This window comes from Heptranchias perlo, chromosome 8 (assembly GCF_035084215.1).
Source record: "Heptranchias perlo isolate sHepPer1 chromosome 8, sHepPer1.hap1, whole genome shotgun sequence".
Taxonomy (NCBI): Eukaryota; Metazoa; Chordata; class Chondrichthyes; order Hexanchiformes; family Hexanchidae; genus Heptranchias; species Heptranchias perlo.
The window spans coordinates 33460966-33478166 of record NC_090332.1 but is presented as its reverse complement, the minus strand read 5'-3'; the positions used below and the strand labels follow the sequence as shown (position 1 = coordinate 33478166).

At 45.1% G+C, this 17201-nt stretch overlaps 1 protein-coding gene across 3 annotated transcripts in view; it reads left to right on the top strand.

Moving 5' to 3' along the window:
- rps6kc1 (ribosomal protein S6 kinase polypeptide 1) overlaps positions 1–17201 on the top strand; it is a 161994-nt gene that overhangs the window by 118467 nt on the left and 26326 nt on the right. For all 3 annotated transcript variants that reach the window (XM_067988924.1, XM_067988923.1, XM_067988925.1), the window contains 3 exons: positions 7395–7527; positions 13535–15265; positions 15552–15641. In XM_067988924.1, coding sequence (XP_067845025.1) covers positions 7395–7527; positions 13535–15265; positions 15552–15641 — 1954 coding nt within the window. The remainder of the gene's footprint in view (positions 1–7394; positions 7528–13534; positions 15266–15551; positions 15642–17201) is intronic.

Sequence of the window (17201 nt, the reverse complement as noted above, 5' to 3'; positions counted from 1 at the left end):
GTAACTTATGTATGATATGTGCAGTGGAGTAAGTTCTAAAACAATTAAACTCCATTGGGTTATATTTTAGAAGTTTGAAAAGTTAGAGAATTTTGTTTGCTAAACGGGGGAGGTTTATAATAAAATTATTTTTTCTTTAATTGTACACACAACAAAATATTATCCATTGTGTTTATAAGAAAGGAACTCAGGATAAGCACTTAGCTGAACCAAGCATAATTTAGATTTTTTTTTGCGTGGGGGAAGGTGGAAGTGAGACCTGGGGCTCGATTTTCGCGTCGGGTTATCTGCGGGTTTCCAGCGGGGGGGCCCCGAAAATCCCGATATCCGGTCACGTGACCGGATCGCGCCGAAATCCCGCCCACTTCCGGGTACCGCACTGACGTGCGGGGCTGCACGCGCAAGCCCCGCTGGTGGGAATCCCGCAGGCAATTAAAGCCAGCGGGGTTCCACTTGAGAGTACTTACCTTGCTTGTTGAGATCAGTTAATGAGCTGAAGCAGCTGTCAAAAGAGGAAGTGTGGGATTTTAGGTTCAAGGCAGTGAGTTTCCCACACTGGGGGAAATAGTCTCTCTCCAACCAGGCGTGTTGCAGCCAGCAGCCTGTGGCAGGTGCCAAGGTGCACTCCACGGGGGAGAGCCCTCACCCACGCAGGAGGCCACCGCGTCACATAGGGCAACCCCTGCCCTCCACCACCCCCCGCCAAGCCAGAGGACAGACCGACACGAAACCGCAGCCCTAGTGCGAGGAACCACCCACCTACCCTGCACAACCCCTCAGACCAACACCTGCCAGATGGGTGGTGCGTGGACACCCTCGGAGGACGAACAGCATGACCAGCCCCAGCAGCCTCACAGTCCACGCCGTCCGCCGCAGAGACGTGGAGCCCCCCCAACACGGTGTTGTTGCACGCCCACCTGCACAGCAGGAGGGAGGGCTACCGCAGGGAGAGACGCATCGCAGAGGGCACTACCCTCGCCGCAGGGTCCACAGACCGAGGCGCAGCTCCCCGGACCTCTTCGAGCAGCAGTGCACACGGAGGCGCAGATTCGCTCGACATGTAGTCGTGGAGATCTGCAGGCTCTTTCATGCCGAGCTGCTCCTGGCTGGCCCCAGCACCAACTGCTTACCTGTCGCTGTCAAAGTCACCACTGACCTCCACAACTTCTCCTCCGCATCCTTCCAGGGTGCAGCCGGCTACACCGCCGATGTCTCTCAGTCGTCTGCGCGGAAGAGCCCTGCAAATACACCTGCACCTACTCTGCAGTAACACGATGGGTGGCATCAGTGGTGGGTCCTCATAGTGATACCCAGGAGCGGGCATTATTGGACACAACGGACAGGATTCGCGGAGACATGGCAGTGGTGGTGTCAATATGTTGTGTGCTGTTTGTTGCTCTGAAATTCAATATAGGTAACACCCAGGACAAACCCTCAGACACCCTTGTGCACCCCCTTCATGCTCACGACACGTTTGCCTTACGCTGCCTACTGCACATATGTGATGCATGCCCTGTGGCTGCAGCACAGGTGGTGGCAGGTTGAGTGAGGCTGGCCGTGAGGGAGATGCACGAGAGGTTGAGTATGGGATGGAGCAATGAGATTGTATGAGGATTGGGTCGCGTGTTAGTGGCAGGATGAGTACTGGCGAGGTGAGTAGGTGGAGGTAAGATGAGGATGGGGTTTGAGTGGGTAAGAAGAGTGATGTGACAGAGTAGTGTTGGCGGTGCCGAAGGAGATGTGGGGTGGGGGCAGTGTTGTGGCAGACGGAGTGTAGGGGAAAGACTTTGTGTTCTCACTGTGGCTGACCTACTGCGGTCATTGCAGCGCCTCCTGCACTGTAGGCAGGTGGGCGATATGTTGGTGGCGCAGGTGACCCCCTCTGCCACCTCGAGCCAGGCCTTGGTGGCAGAGGCAGGCCGCTTCCTCCCGCCCGCCGGGGGGAAGATCTGTGTCCTCCCCCTCCTCCTCACCCCATCTGATGATACCTGGGGTGAGGCATCATTAAACTGGGAGCAGCCTTCCCCCTGGGCTGCTCCATGCTGCAATTTGTCCCATTGGTTGCAGCATCTGTCAGTGGAGGACTGCCCCTTTAACTAGAGAGCCTCCAGCTGACAGATCGTACTGCGCATGCGCAGCCCGCCCGACGCGCAGACCAGCGCCGTGGACCCCGGAGGAGCAGGTAATTGATTCCTATTAGTGTGTTGCCTGCTACGATCGCGCGGGCAACCCACTAATTTCGCCGAGCGTGTTGACCACGCTCCCGGAGGACCACCCGCTGGGAACCCGCAGGCCTGCTAAATTCGAGCCCCTGGTTAAAGCATTGCCCTTTCACCTGTAGAACGCAGATTTAAATACAGCTCAGGCAGATGGGATAGAAGCCTTGTTTCTATCTCTGACTCTTTTCTTGACAGCTGTTATCCTAAGTGAAATTAGTTTGGGCAGTCTCAGCCCATTCCCAGCAGCAGAAAACTGCCCATAATTCATCACTAATTGACACTAATTGGGCAATTTCATACAAAGATGCCATAAGGATGACTGGTTTGAGCAGTGGAAATGTCATGCTAGTGAGATAGGGGGTGCTCTACTGAATTTAGGAATAAGGTGTGTTATTGCAGCAAGCTGGTGGGGACCTCTGGACTCTGTTCAACTTGTGCTGTACTTAATGCTTGACGAGACTAAAATAAATCTCCTCCCCTGCCCATTCTTTGTTTTGGTAACTCATTCTAGATGGCATTTTTGTGCTGCAGTGAATTACTAATTTGTCAGTAACAAAATGAAATAATGAAGTTGGTACACAACTAATGTAAATAGAACACTTTTACTATATAATCAAAAGAAATCCCAATTAGTGTATAGTGTCGTGGCCAAAATCATAGAATGGTTCTGTTTGTTTCGGGATTCAGTTGGTTAAGTATTTGGAATAATTGTAGATTTCCAGCATGTTTCCAAACTGGCTTCCTAAAGTCATAGTTATATTTAATGATTGCTAAATGAAAACCCTTCATGTGCATATGTATATAACTCTGTGTGTATATATATATATATTTATTATTATATTCACCCCCACCATCTTTCAGTTCTCATCTCCAAAAGGTGCTGGCATAGATTTTCTGCATAGCCATTCTACTGGCAGAAGTGCAGTAGGCTGAGAGTTCCACCCACTGCATATTTTTGGCATCCTCCCCGGCTTTTACGAGGGAACTCATCTGGTGGGTGTGGCAGGTGGAAAATGGCTGCGGCAGGATTTGTGGGCAACTTGGCTGGTAGCCTCGGTGTCTGCCAAAAAAAGATAAATATAGTGAAACCTGTACAGACACCCCCAAAAAACAGACACCTGCAAAAAACGGACACTTATTGACAGTCTCAAATAACTTACATTATAATAGGTACAAGCTGCACCTTGAAACCATGGACACATGCAAATTACGAACTAAGGACAGCCTTCAATGCGCCAAGTTCGTTTACAACTTAAAACAGGGGACATGCAGGTAAGCACGAGGCAGCAGCGGGTGAAAGAAACGGCCTTTGTGGAATGGAGATCTCTTTACCCAGCATCCATAGCGACAGAGAAACCGCTCTATATCTGGGATTGAATGCTTGCACAGCTCTATCCCAGGGATAGAGTGGGTTCTCTGCCGCTATGGATGCTGGGTAGAGAACTCCCCATTCCACAAAAGCCGGGAAGTGCACCGTGCAACATCATAATAGTCATAGGGTCCCTAACCTTCCCGGAATGCCCAGGAGTTTCCCAGAATCAGGGTTTCCTAACCCAAGCACTGCCTCCAGCAGCCTGGGAGATGAGCGATTTAAATTTCCTGCGGCAGTGCATCCACATGAAAAATACTTGTGAGGTACCGTAAATAATGACTAAGTATTAGCCTGGCGTCGGGAGTCAGAACAAGGTTAAACCGCATTAATTTTAAACAGAATCATTCCACGCCTTTTCCACAGAAATTGTCACTGGCTGCTGCTCAGTGTCGTCACACGCAGAGAGCCGCGACTGGCTCAGGGGCGGGGGGAAAGGATGGAAATCAGGGGACCTGAAATTGTGGGGGGTGGCCTGAAATCGCAGGGGCTCAAGAGTTGGAGGGAGGGTGACCGGGGGAATGGGGGAGGGAGGGTGACCGGGGGAATGGGGGAGGGAGGGTGACCGGGGGAATGGGGGAGGGAGGGTGACCGGGGGAATGGGGGAGGGAGGGAGACCGGGGGAATGGGGGAGGGAGGGAGACCGGGGGAATGGGGGAGGGAGGGAGACCGGGGGAATGGGGGAGGGAGGGAGACCGGGGGAATGGGGGAGGGAGGGAGACCGGGGGAATGGGGGAGGGAGGGAGACCGGGGGAGACGGGTACACTGGGGAATGGGAGCTCAGGACACTGGGGAACGGGGGAGGGAGGGAAACAGGGACACTGGAGAATGGGGAATGAGTGGGAAACAGGGACACTGGAGAATGGGGAATGAGCGGGTGACAGGAACACTGGGGAATGAGGGGGAGACAGGGACACTGGGGAATGAGGGGGAGACAGGGGAGAGGGGGAAATGGGGGCTGCAGGGAGAGATAGAGAGACTGATTTCCCCCTTTTCCTGTCCTCGGTTTCCCCTCTTCACCTGCTCAGGGTGGCCACCTGGTTCTTTGAACTTACTCACACAAGTGCTGCTGGTGCGAAACCACAAATAAAGGATATTAATTGTTGGATATTAATTCCACCCCCCCAACAATTTGGCTGGGATCTCCCAGGCACTCGGGCTCCACAGCAGCCACCTCCCCCTGTGCAGGCTTCCAATGTAGCATATCCTAGGATCAGGACATCCTACCTCAATGGAAAAGTATCCTGGGATAGTAATAAACTGGGAAACGCAATAAGCAGAAAATGAACTGAAGTCACATCCCACTGGCAGGGCTCCAGAATTAGGACTGATCACAGGTGAGGCCGAAAAAAAGGATTGCTGCAGGAGATGCAGCCAATCCCGGGATATTTGGCTCATCTGGTTTACAATGATCAATTTCAAAATAAGGGCACCTGATGCATGTCCATTAGGTGTCCTTAGTTTACAGGTTTCACTGTAACATTTTTAATTTTTGAAAAGAAAACACCTTGCGCTTGATGTCGTATTTCTGTCATTTGCACAGATTACAACATGCCTGTCCATATATGAGCAGATATATATTGTATGCTTCCCCCCCCCCCCACCCCCCAAAATCATAATTTCAAGTAGAAAATTCTGGAAATGGCGAGGAGAGTGGGAAGCCGATGGAGCAGCTCCTAAAGAAGTTTCCATCACATTACAGCCAAGTTACACTGAGGAACAGGTGTAAATAAGAAAGTCTGACTCATGCCAGAGCATTGTTTAACTAGGCACTCTCTGGTACCTGGCTCAGGTGGACAATCTTTACATGTTAGTTTAGACTGTGAGTGTCAGCAGGCTACTTGAACATTAACGATACTCACTTTTCAGCAGGAGTTATTGAATAGCGACCAGGAGCAGAAACCCAACTGATTTTTTTTTTTGCTCTCCATAGCCCAGACTAAAGATGCCAATTGTAGTGTCCCTATTGATGCCCCAGCTGAGATCAGCTATCTGAGTGCAGACCAGGGATGAAAACTGGGGCTTTTCTGGTCAGTAGATAAATATTGGTGAATAAGATGCCCCGGTGGCTCGGATGGTAAAGGATAGGGAAGCCTATTCACCAATATTTTGCAAACAGCCCTAAAAATGATTATGGGTACTGGCTGATGTTTACAAATATGGGGAGAACTTTGTGTTGAAAATTTTTCTGTTCTATTTAATGAACTAAAATTGAATATTTGGTACTCTCCGTGGCACTACAATCTAGTTGTAGCATTGCTTCAGACACGTGACCATTGTTTTAAGATGCAGCCCTGCCTGCTACCTGAGCTGCGTAAGTTTTCTGTTACACTACTAGTGGAGTGTCCTGTAGAACTGTAACAACTATGGGCTGAAAATTATTATGCTCCTGTATCACAGCTAGCCCGAATTAGTGCTCTTCTGGCCAGCTGATTGCTTTTGAAAAGTCTGGCCTGGAGCATTTGATCTAGTGGAGGATAAAAAGTTTAAAAACACATAGGCCTAGAAATTGCATCGCACAGTGTCCTTTTATTAGGCGCTACGTGTATACATAAGGCCTCAAAATGGCGGGCAGGAAACACGCACACTGTTCCGGCCAGAATGCGTCACCCTCCATATTGGATAAGGACAAACAACAGGCGTCCTTCACCTATGCCTGAAGCAGGCGTTGGACCCTTTGTATATGCAAATAAGGGGCCTAATGCCATCTTAAGGTCCCCTCTCCAAGATTGGTTTACCCTGAGGCAGCCACCGCCATCGCGGACTATATTAGGGAAACCAGCCCTAGGGATTTCCTGCAACATAGAATGTAAGTAACTTAACTGAATGTGGAACCGTGAGGAACATGAATGCTCCTCCCAACCCCATATTTAACCACCCTCCCAATTGCCACCCCTCGCGACCCCTGATCCTGTACTCCACCACCGGCTTCCTAACCTGACCCCCGATCACCCACGCTCCCAACCCCGACCCTGTTCGCCCACGCTCCCAGTCCCGACTCTGATCGTCCACGCTCCCAGACCCAACCCCATAATATCTGCCCCCCAATCTCTCTTCGCCCCTGACCCAATCCCAACCCGCAGCCCTGACCCCTGGCCCTCTGCTGTCTCGCTCCCCCATCCCCGAACCCACTTACCCGAGAGCCGTCGAGATTAGATTTTGCTCTACTCTTCTCTAGTCTTCGTCAGTGTGCTGTTGTGCCACGCCGGCAGTATTACACTAAATCCAAGGCCCAATATCAGGGGCGCCTCTGATCTCACTGTTCAGATGCAGGGATCGTTCCCTGTCCCCCGAGTGCGCCCAAATTTCCAGGCCATGAACTTGCCTGTATAAAAAAAATTGTATGAAATTGCCTTTCAAAAGAATTTATTGGTCAATACTTTTGTGTGTTAAAGAATATTAAATTGATAAAGCTCAGAACATGCTCGCACAGTCTACAGCTTGAAAAATCACACTAACCTTTGATTAGCCTGTGTAGTTTTCTATGTGATTCACTGTTGCATTTGTTCTGTGAGGAAAATAACGTATTATTCTGATGACTTAGTTGAGAGAGAGACTAATAAAAACGTTGACCCATGTAATTGATTTTAATGGCAGCTCAGCGCCATCCTCAGTGTGTTGGAAAGCAGCCAAGTGCCATCAGTTAGGCCTTGGGGAGCTTAGGGCACCGAGCAGAAGATGAAGAGGACTAACTGGTTTTCCTAAGCACAGAATAGCACACATAGATTAGTCTAGTGGATAAGTGCGGAGCACAGCATGTTCTAAAGCAGCAGAGGATACAACTGACCTTTTCCGTTCTCTGTCAGAGTCTCAGGAAAAGCAGCGAGTGCAGCAGGAACAGAAAGACCATCATTCCCCACTGTGTGCCCAACATGGTGCAACTGAAGAAGCACATCATCTCTGAAGACTCCATCTTGCTTTTGCTGCAGTATGCAGAAGGTGTGTGTTGGTCTTTATTTTGTTCAATTTAAGAAGATTTCCTAACTCACCTTTAACTTACCATTCAATTTAGTTATTTTCAGTAGATTCCTTACAAAACAAAAATCTATCAAGTGTCTTGTGTGGAAGAAACCGGGTTGCATTATTGCAACATTTACCATCAAGGGATGACATCGCTTCTTGTCGGGCATCCCAAGTGAGATAGCATAATTTAAGCTACTTTTTGTTCTGTATGTGCAATGTGTGGCTTTGCACAGACTTTGGAAAATAAATTAAACAGATTTTTGAAATGTGTGCAATTTGATCAATCTGTCCCCAAAATGCTGTGGATTGAAATTTTCAAGACAGATATTGATAGATTTTTGTTAGGTAAGGGTATCGAGGGATATGGAACAAAGGCAAGTAAATAGAGTGGAGTTGAGGTGCAGATCAGCCATGGCTAATAGAATGACGGAACATGCTCAAGGGGCTAAATGGCCTCTTCCTGTCATATATTCAGTTGTTCAATAAATCCCACCCTGAGCAAGAATTGAATGCTTCAAAGATACCATAAATTCTGTAAAAGCTTTACTGTCAATAGGAAAAATCGTAAAATTGCTCACATAATCCCTGCTCAAGCCACATTAGGAATTGTCAGGTCTTTAATGGAACCAGTTTTCCATTGAAAGTTTTTCACGGGTTTGGGTCCCATCTTGTGTACAAGGAATTCTCTACTGATCATTTGCTGATGCATGCACTAAATAAGCTCTAGTTAGAATGCAATAACATTTTGTCCAGATTAAACGCACATTTTAATATTCTTTTTTTGAAAAAAAATTGAATTCTCTTTATATGTGTGTATGTTTTCAGCAGCTTCAGGAATGGTAAGAAAGAAGAAAGAAAGAACTTGCATTTTTATAGTGTTTATATGGTAATACTAGAGAACAGAATGTCTTATTCAAACCATAATTCCCCTGCATTAACACAAAATTATACCAAAAACCAAACCCCAAAAAATTCAACCCAGCCAGAATGTGATTTATTCCACACAAATATATGCATACCTTATATATATCTTTTATATTGATTAAAAAAACAAAATGATTCTTGGCAAAACAATTAAAGACAATGATAACATCAAGAAGGAGTATTTTCACTGGAAAGTACTTCCCAAATTGGATAATGTGGAAAAATAACACAGAAATCTCTTGCTTCTTAAGGGTTTTCCTAGATTGTTAGGTCTCCACATCATTTTAGCTTTCTGCTCTCAGCAGGGAGGCCTTCATCTGACCTCCATTACGGAACCATCAAGAGCAGTTGCATTGGAAATCCTGTAGATCGGCATCATCTCCTGACCTGGATGCTTTGGGGGTGGGGGATACAAGCTGGGAAAATTTGGTACTGGTATGGTAGTGCACATTTTATATTAAATTTTAATTGTATATTTAACTTTTACATTCCAAATGCATCATTTATTAGCAATATTCACTTAGCATGCATGACTAAGATCTAACTTTCATATATCACTGTGTGCCCAACATGGTGCAGCTGAAAAGCACATCATCTCTGAAGACTCCATCTTGCCTTTGCTGCAGTATTCAGAAGGTGTGTGTTGGTCTTTATTTTGGTCACATTTCAAGCCTCCAGGTGCGAGGGTCAGGTTGGTACCAATTACAAGACCAGTATAAGTGCAGGTGATTGTACGAGGTCAGTAGGAAAAGAAGCAGCTACAAAGAAGAAGCAAACACCCAAGCAGGTCGCGCATCTACTCAGAAGAGAACGGGGTAATTTTGTTCCGTTCTTATGACTATGGCTTAAAGGTTGTAATCGTTTTAATTTGTGCTTGGTTTGATCACCTCAATGAAGAACTCTTCACCATGCACAAGGTGTCAGGGTCGGATTTATTACAAATCTGGCGAGCGCGGCAGGATCCTGACTGTGATGAGTTCTTTATTGAGGTGATCAAACCAAGCACAAATTAAATAATTTACAACGCTCAAGCCATAGTCATATGAACAGAACGGAATTACCCCGTTCTCTTCTGAGTAGAGGTGCTCGACCTGCTTGGGTGTTTCCTTCTTTGTAACTTCTTCCTCTCCTACTGACCTCTTACAATCACCTGCACTTATAATTGGTACCAGCCCGACTCTTGCACCTGGAACCTCGAAAGGTGACGCTTTTCCAAAATAACCAAGGTCAGGGAAGATACAGTGATTGGTTATTGTCAGCTGAATGAGTTTAGACTGGAAGGAAACCAGGCCGATCAGCCATAAGCGGCTTATCTTAACAGGCTAATTTCTTTAAGAGACAGGTATTGTCCAGAGCTACATTGATTAAGGTAAGACTGGTCGACCATGAGCAGCTTATCTCAGCAAAGCATTCTTACTAAATTCATTTAAAGACATTACCTAGGATTTCAGTAGCTACGCTAAGCACAGGTTATTTCAGCATTTTAGTTTTAACTGTTTCATTGCCAGGCAGCTTAATTAAAATTATATGTACACCTCTTCAATTGCCGTTATTCATGTGTGAACCTTGACAGTACCACTCCAGTGCAAGGAGCATCATAAAGGTGCTATATAAGTGCAAGTTGTTGTTGTTGTTGATCCTGTCCTTACCTGCATACACACATGTACTTCCAGCAGGGGTTGCTGGATAGCAGTAACAACCTTTTTAAGTGTGTTAACAGGACTGAATTCCATAATTGCCTGGTTCATGTGGCTCTGCTTTTTGGCAACAGGAAAACAAATTAATTAAAAAGGACCATGGCCAGGGTTTTGACTTTGAGCCGGGAAGGGGATGGGGGGGTCGAATCGCGGACGGGAAACTGGTAAGTATCGGTTTCCCGGACGACCTTACGATTTTGACGTAAGGACGCCTTTTAGTTTTTATTTGTGGGTTTCCTGACGAACAGGCCGGCCTGATTGACAGGCTGGTCTCAGTTGGACGGGAGCAGAGCAAGGAAGAGGATGTGAAAAGCTAAGTGTTCAGGTAAGTCTTAGGTAAGTCTTAGATTGTATGAATACAGGGGCATGGGTGGTCATGGGCGCTTCGGGGGGGTCACGGGGGAGGGTCAGTTAGTGGGGGGTGGGGAGAAGGTCAGTCATCGGCGGGGGAGGGGAGGGGGAATCGGGGGTCATGAGGGGAGCGATCGAGTGTCAGTCACCAGGCGGTTCAGTCACCGAGGGGGGGGGGGGGGGTCAGGATCGAGGGTCATCGCGGAGGTCCACAATTGTTGGTGGGGGGTGGGGGGTGCGATCGTTGCGGGGTGTCGCCGATCGATGTGGGGGCTTGCTGCAGGTAGGCTTGTTGGGTTTGCGGGAAGCACTCCTGCTCCTCCAGGTCCACAAGCTGTGCCAGAAAGGCACCTGCCTGCAGTTTAGGGCCTTCTCGCCTCCTCTCAAGTGGCATGAAGGAGAAGGCCCGGGAATCCCGGCCCCCAGGGGTTGAAATTGCATAACCTTTCATAAAAGGTCACCCGCCCCTCGTCCCGCTCCATTGAAATCCGGAAATGGGCGGGTTGGGAGCGGGTCTGAAATTATTGCAATTTTCAATGCCCCCGCCCCCAACCCACCTGTTTTTTCCCCTGTTAAAATCCTGTCCCATATCTTTAAAAAAAAATGAAATGACACAGTGCACATCTACAAGAATCAGATCTAATCTATTTATTGCCATCTTATTATGTAATATAAAACTAACTTTGAACAGAATAAGAGAAGACTTCGTGAACCAGGGAGTAGTGATTAGGTGATGCCAGGCTTGGATTTTAAAAGCCTGAAGATCTAGGAGGAAGGAACAGCTGGGGGAGATAAGGAGCTCCTGAGTTAGAATGAACCAGAGTAGGAGATTGTGTAACAAGTCTCGAGTTTGTTCAGCAAATTCAGATAATCTGTTTATATGCTATTGTGTTAACACAAATTAATCTCCAAATGTATCCGTGCATATACATTAATTGTGCTAATGAACTTTCAATGAAGAAGGCTCATAAGCCCTGTGCCATTGATCAATGTCCATTGCAGTGTGTATGACTAAAATGCCAAGTAGAATCTGAGGCTTCACTTTTAACCCGCTCCCCTCACACCCCCCCCCCCCCCCCCCCCAAACTCCTGACGGGCGTGAAAGGGTCAGGCGAAAGGTTAAAATTTTAAAAATAAACAGTCTAAACTCTGTTCTCAGCAGCAGTGTCACTTGTGCCTCATGAAGGTCTGATGCTAATCTGTTCTTTTTCAAATGTAAAGTGATTTTATCACTATATTGTATACCTTGTGTAAACTTTGAGTGATCCCAAAAGGAATTTTCCTGAAGCTTTGTTACCACCCAGTATGTGAAACACAGGAGGTAAATAAGGATCTCTTTATTGCTTTGCAGTAAATGGATCTGTTTTAAATTGTGCATACGCTCTATAATACAAAAATAGTTTAATGAATATTCATTTTACAGAAGTACTTACTTGCCATTTATCCATGTTAGCCAGCACTATTTCCTATGCTTTGGCCATATTGTAGAGTAAAATTATTTTGAATTGAGCAATTTGCTAACTTTATTGGTAGAGTATTGGATCACCATTCACAGAACCCAGATTTAAATCTCAGTTTCATTTAACATTAAAATATAAAGATACTCTAGAGTGTTACTAGTCTTGTCTGATCCGTTCAAACCTGTTAGATAAACAGTATCCTTTTGTTAGTGGGGGAAGAACTAATGTAAAGGCCTATACCACACTACAAAGCACGTTGTCTTTAGTTATCGTCTAATACAGAATATCTTTGATGGTACCCAGGAAAAGCTCTCAGCCCTGGATGTGTTGCTCTCCCAAGAGAACAGTGTGGAGGCAGAAAGGCTTTGAAGGAATAAATAGAAGTACAAAAAAATATGGAAGCTCCAAATTTCTCCTGTGATAAAACTACCATATATTATAAGCACTCTACACATGAGGACCGGGACATTTGGAATGACATCTTTAGGTTTAGCAAAACCTTATTACAAAGGCACTGTTTGATATGCTGGAAGCTGTGATGTGCACTTGGGTTTAAAGTAGTAATTAAATCATTACAATTCAAGCATTTAGAGGAGTATTAAGTAAAGGCTGCCAGTTTATACCTGCATTCCAATCTGGCACAGTAAACACGATCAATTGAACATGATAATAGCCCTAGATGTTCATGTGGGCTGCAGTTAGTTGTGCAGATGCTCAGCGTGATTTTAGTACCTAAGTGAAGCAGATAATAATAAATAGGCTTTCCAGAACAAAATATTTTAGATACATTAACAAATAACCGAAAATAATCTCCGAAAGCTTGTGAATTTAAAATAAAATTGCTGGACTATAACTTGGTGTTGTAAAATTGTTTACAAGAATTAAAGTAAGCACATTGTTTGCACTTATATATAAATGCTGTTGATTCATGTAAAGTTGCATGCACCCATGATTCTTCGGAACATTTCTGAGAACAAGCTTCTTCAATAGATCGTAATGGACACAAGACACAAAATACTTTTAAAAGAGCAATTTCTTTTTAATGTTGGTTCTCTGACTCATTATTACAGGAACATTTTAAATGTTATTTATTAAAGTATTCAGATTAATTCTTTATGTAGGCACACAAGCTTATCCAGTTTTAGATATTAAATGTTTGTTGAGCTTGTTACTTATGATGTTAACCATTTATTGAGAAAGTTAATGGGGCTTCAGCGAGATAAGAACTCGTTTATCACACCCCAAGTGAAACATCCTATCGCATGTGCAGCTGCAGGATTTCCCAGCATGCTCTTTGCAATGATGTGCTTCTTCCCAGAATCAGGAAATGGCATTCTCTCTAGTGATTAAAAAATGACAATGTTACAACCTGCATTTCTCAAGTTAAAAACGCTTGCACAAAATTGTAATAAGTTGATATTTTATTTAATGGTATGAATAAATAAGTAGAGTTCTCATTCAAGGATAGTGAATCAAAGAAAAACAAAATAAATTGCCTTTAAGTTCTTTTTATTTTTACTAATAATTTTTCTTTTTTTTTTGTAAACTTAGGGGGTAAACTGTGGTCCTATGTATGCAAATTCCTCCAGAAGAAGTCTGAGGAAAGTTTTGAAGCTTCTGACTTGGACAAACATGATCCCAAAACAGTAATAGTACAGGATAGTTTTACCATGGACCAGTCAAGCAATGAAGGCATGGGCAGCAGTGTAGGATCAGCAGGAAGTGACATTGGAAATATGCTTCAGGGCCTGCCTTTGAAGAGCAACCTGACTTCAAGTTCACAGGATGATAGCAGTGCCCCAGATGAAGATACTCAGGACAATTCACATGAACTGTTAGGATCACCATCATCGGACTCTGAAGCAGCTGAAGAAGAATGTACTAGTAGCTATCTCACATTGTGCCATGAATATGAACAGGAGAAAACAGAGCCAACAGTTTGTGAAGATGTACCTGGAAGTTCCAAGGACATCGGAGTTACCTCACGGTCGCATTCCATTCTTAGTAACGACAGTCTTTGTTCCCCTGCTACAAATCAAGAGCTTCGCTTCTTCACAGAGGACATTAACGTTGAGGTCTTTAGTCCTACAAAAACCTCTGAGTCTCTAAATCTGTCCAAAAATAGTCCAATGGAATTTTTCAGAATTGACAGCAAGGACAGTGCAAATGAATTGACAAGTCTTGACCTAGCAGAAAAATTCCAAAATGTAAAGACAGAGTCAGCACCAATTTTTAAGCTGGTATCTGAATTGGATAGTAACAAGAACAGTTTTGATGTCAGTGACATTAAACTGGAGTCAGTTAACTTTTTGGCCCCAGATACTTGCAGCAGAGGATCCTCAAATGATTCTGTACCAGTTATCTCCTTTCTGGATGCAGCAGTTGGAGATACAAGCAGCTGCGAGGAGGGTAGGCCTGATCTGTTGGTGAATTTACCAGGTGTTTCGCAGGACAGCGACACAGGTGGATATGTTTTATCTGATAAATGCAGCGTGACTAACACTGATAATTCAGAGAATAGACTCTATGAAAAACCTGACGTTTTACAAATTAATTATAATATTGATCATTGCATGAATACTCAAGAAACCCCGGAACAAATTTTACTAGAGGAAGATGGCTCTTGTGATGCAAGCGGAGATAATACCTCAACACAACAGTTACAACTTTCTGAGAATAGTAAGGAAAAAGACCTGTACAAGCAAATCAATGCCAGTATGCCTGTTGAGAAAGAAGAACATAATTCCTTGTTTGCCATCATCCATGCTGAAAATATGCCATCATTTGCATCTTGTAGCACCTCAGACTTCGCACACATTCATAGAAATCTGAGCCCTGGTCCTCAACTACATGACCGAGTCAGCCCTTGTGGTACAGATTCAGGTGAAGAAAGTTCAATTTATTCTGATCACAAAGAAGTTTCTCTAACTGTAAAAGAAAAAATTACAGAAGAAAAAGATATTTCAGATGAAGAGCAAACATTCAGAGAAGACACAGACAGCTATGACCAAGAAACACAAGACAGTGTCCCACATTCTGAGAATACAAGTATAAAAGCAGTGGCAGAAAGCCACAGTGCCACAAGAACAGATGGAGATAAGTTAGTATCACACGTGTTTAAAGAGTTGGAAGAAAGTTTTGTGCAAGCTTCCAATGCTCACATTCCAGAGAGCTGCATTCAGCATTGGGCAGCAGAGATGGTTTTAGCCCTTGATGCACTTCATCGAGAAGGAATCATATGCCAGGATTTGAACCCAAACAACATCTTGCTGAATGACAAAGGTCAGGAACTTTTGCAAATGCATTTTTTTCCTAATATCTTTTGCTGTTGCTTACTTGCTTCCAATTAAGTGAGTAGGCGTTTTATCCTATAATTAGTATCTTCATTTCCTGTCTGAAGCCTCATTTCCAGTGCAGTGAATTCACCCACAGTAATAGCTTCTAGTGCTTAATGATGCCATTATTCTTAATGATACTGTTTTTTAGCTACAAAAGAATAATTACAGTTCACTTCTACAGAAAATGTAGGAAAAAATTGTTTTGATTTCTCATGTCATTTTGTTTTTAGGACACATTCAACTAACGTATTTTAGCAGATGGAGTGAGGTTGACGATTCCTATGACAGCAGTGCCATAGAGAAAATGTACTGCGCCCCAGGTTAGAACACTTAGTTGCATGTAAAGTACTTTGTTAGCCTTCTATTCCGTGCATTATGCAGCCCACATACCTTTCTTTATGTGTGTATTCGATTTGGTATGCAAAGCATTTCTTTGCAATTAAAAAGTGTGACATGGGTAGAATTTATTATTTTCCAAAAAGCATTTGCTTCTTATGTAAATTCCTATTGAATGGAAATTTTATTATTTAAAAAAAAACTTTGTATAGTCGTAGCTTCCCTGAAAAGAAAATTGCAAGACTTGGCGAAAAAACAACTATATTCTGTGCTTAAAATTAAGTTGTAGCCAAATCAAAGAGAAAAACAAAACAACCATTTTTCATTAATCTCTTAGAGGCACTATTATACATTCCTGTTGCTATCAAGAAGCTGTATCAATCCTTCCTGTGTAGGATAGGCACAAATGAAGCTAATTTCATGTTGAAAGCAGAGGCCAATCCTGAATTATAAGATAATCAGAAGGGTGGGGGTGCTTTGCGTGGGAAATGAATTGTGGTAGGGATAGCCTGTGAGGGCAACTGCAGTCAGTGGGGATTAGGGGGAATAGATTGGAAGCCAGTGGGTGGATTGGAATGGGAAATTCAGCCAGTGGAGAGTGGCGGGAGAGGCCAACATTTTGTTCATTGGGGGAGTATGGTCAAAAACTTGCTCAGTGGGGGATTGGGGACTGTCTTGCACTCGCATGGGGGGGTGGGATCTTAATGGGAATGATGGGGAGGGTTACCTAAGAGGTTGATGGTTGTGATTTCTGTGTGTTTTGTTTGGGGTTGACACTTAATTTTAGGTCTGATGACACTGTAATCCATTGGTCACCATGGGGCTCGATTTTCCCGGGAAAATGCGGGTGCGTTGGGGGTGGGGGCTCCAAAAATTGCAGAAATCCCGTTCGGGTTCGGTGCCCGGCTCCAACCCGCTGATGTCCGAGTTCCCCATGGACGCACCTGTGTACGCGTGGGCGTCCCGAATCCGGAAGTCCCGCCGACTTTAATTGCCGGTGGGATGATAGTTAAAGAGCCAAATGTACCTCATTGAGGTACTTAAGGCACTTTACTTGTGACAGATTACGTACTTAGAAAGATTTTTAACTTACCTGGTTGGCTTTCCCACCGCCTCTGATTCATGCCTGATAAAACTAGGCATGAAGAGCCGGGTCATGCAAAAAGAAACAAAATAAATTACATCAAAAACCATTGCATGAAGTTAAAACACAAAATCAACCTACCTTCCCACCCTGCTCTGATGTCCGATGTCTCCCTCTCCGATCTCCCCTTCTTCACCCCCCGATCTTCCACTCTTCCCCCCAACCCCCCCCGATCTTCCAGTCCAGCGCCGGATGACGTCTCGCGCTCTCTCCTTCTCGCCCCCCGCGGCCCCCCCCCCCCCCCCCCCCCCCCCCCGACGTTGCAGCTTCTGACGGCAGCCAGCCTGTCCATCAGGCTGGCTTCCGGGCGCGAAACCCGGAGAGCACGTTAATCACCATCAATTACGATTCGATCGCGTTGGAAATGGTAAGGTTTGTTTATTCGGGTTTGCTACGCGCA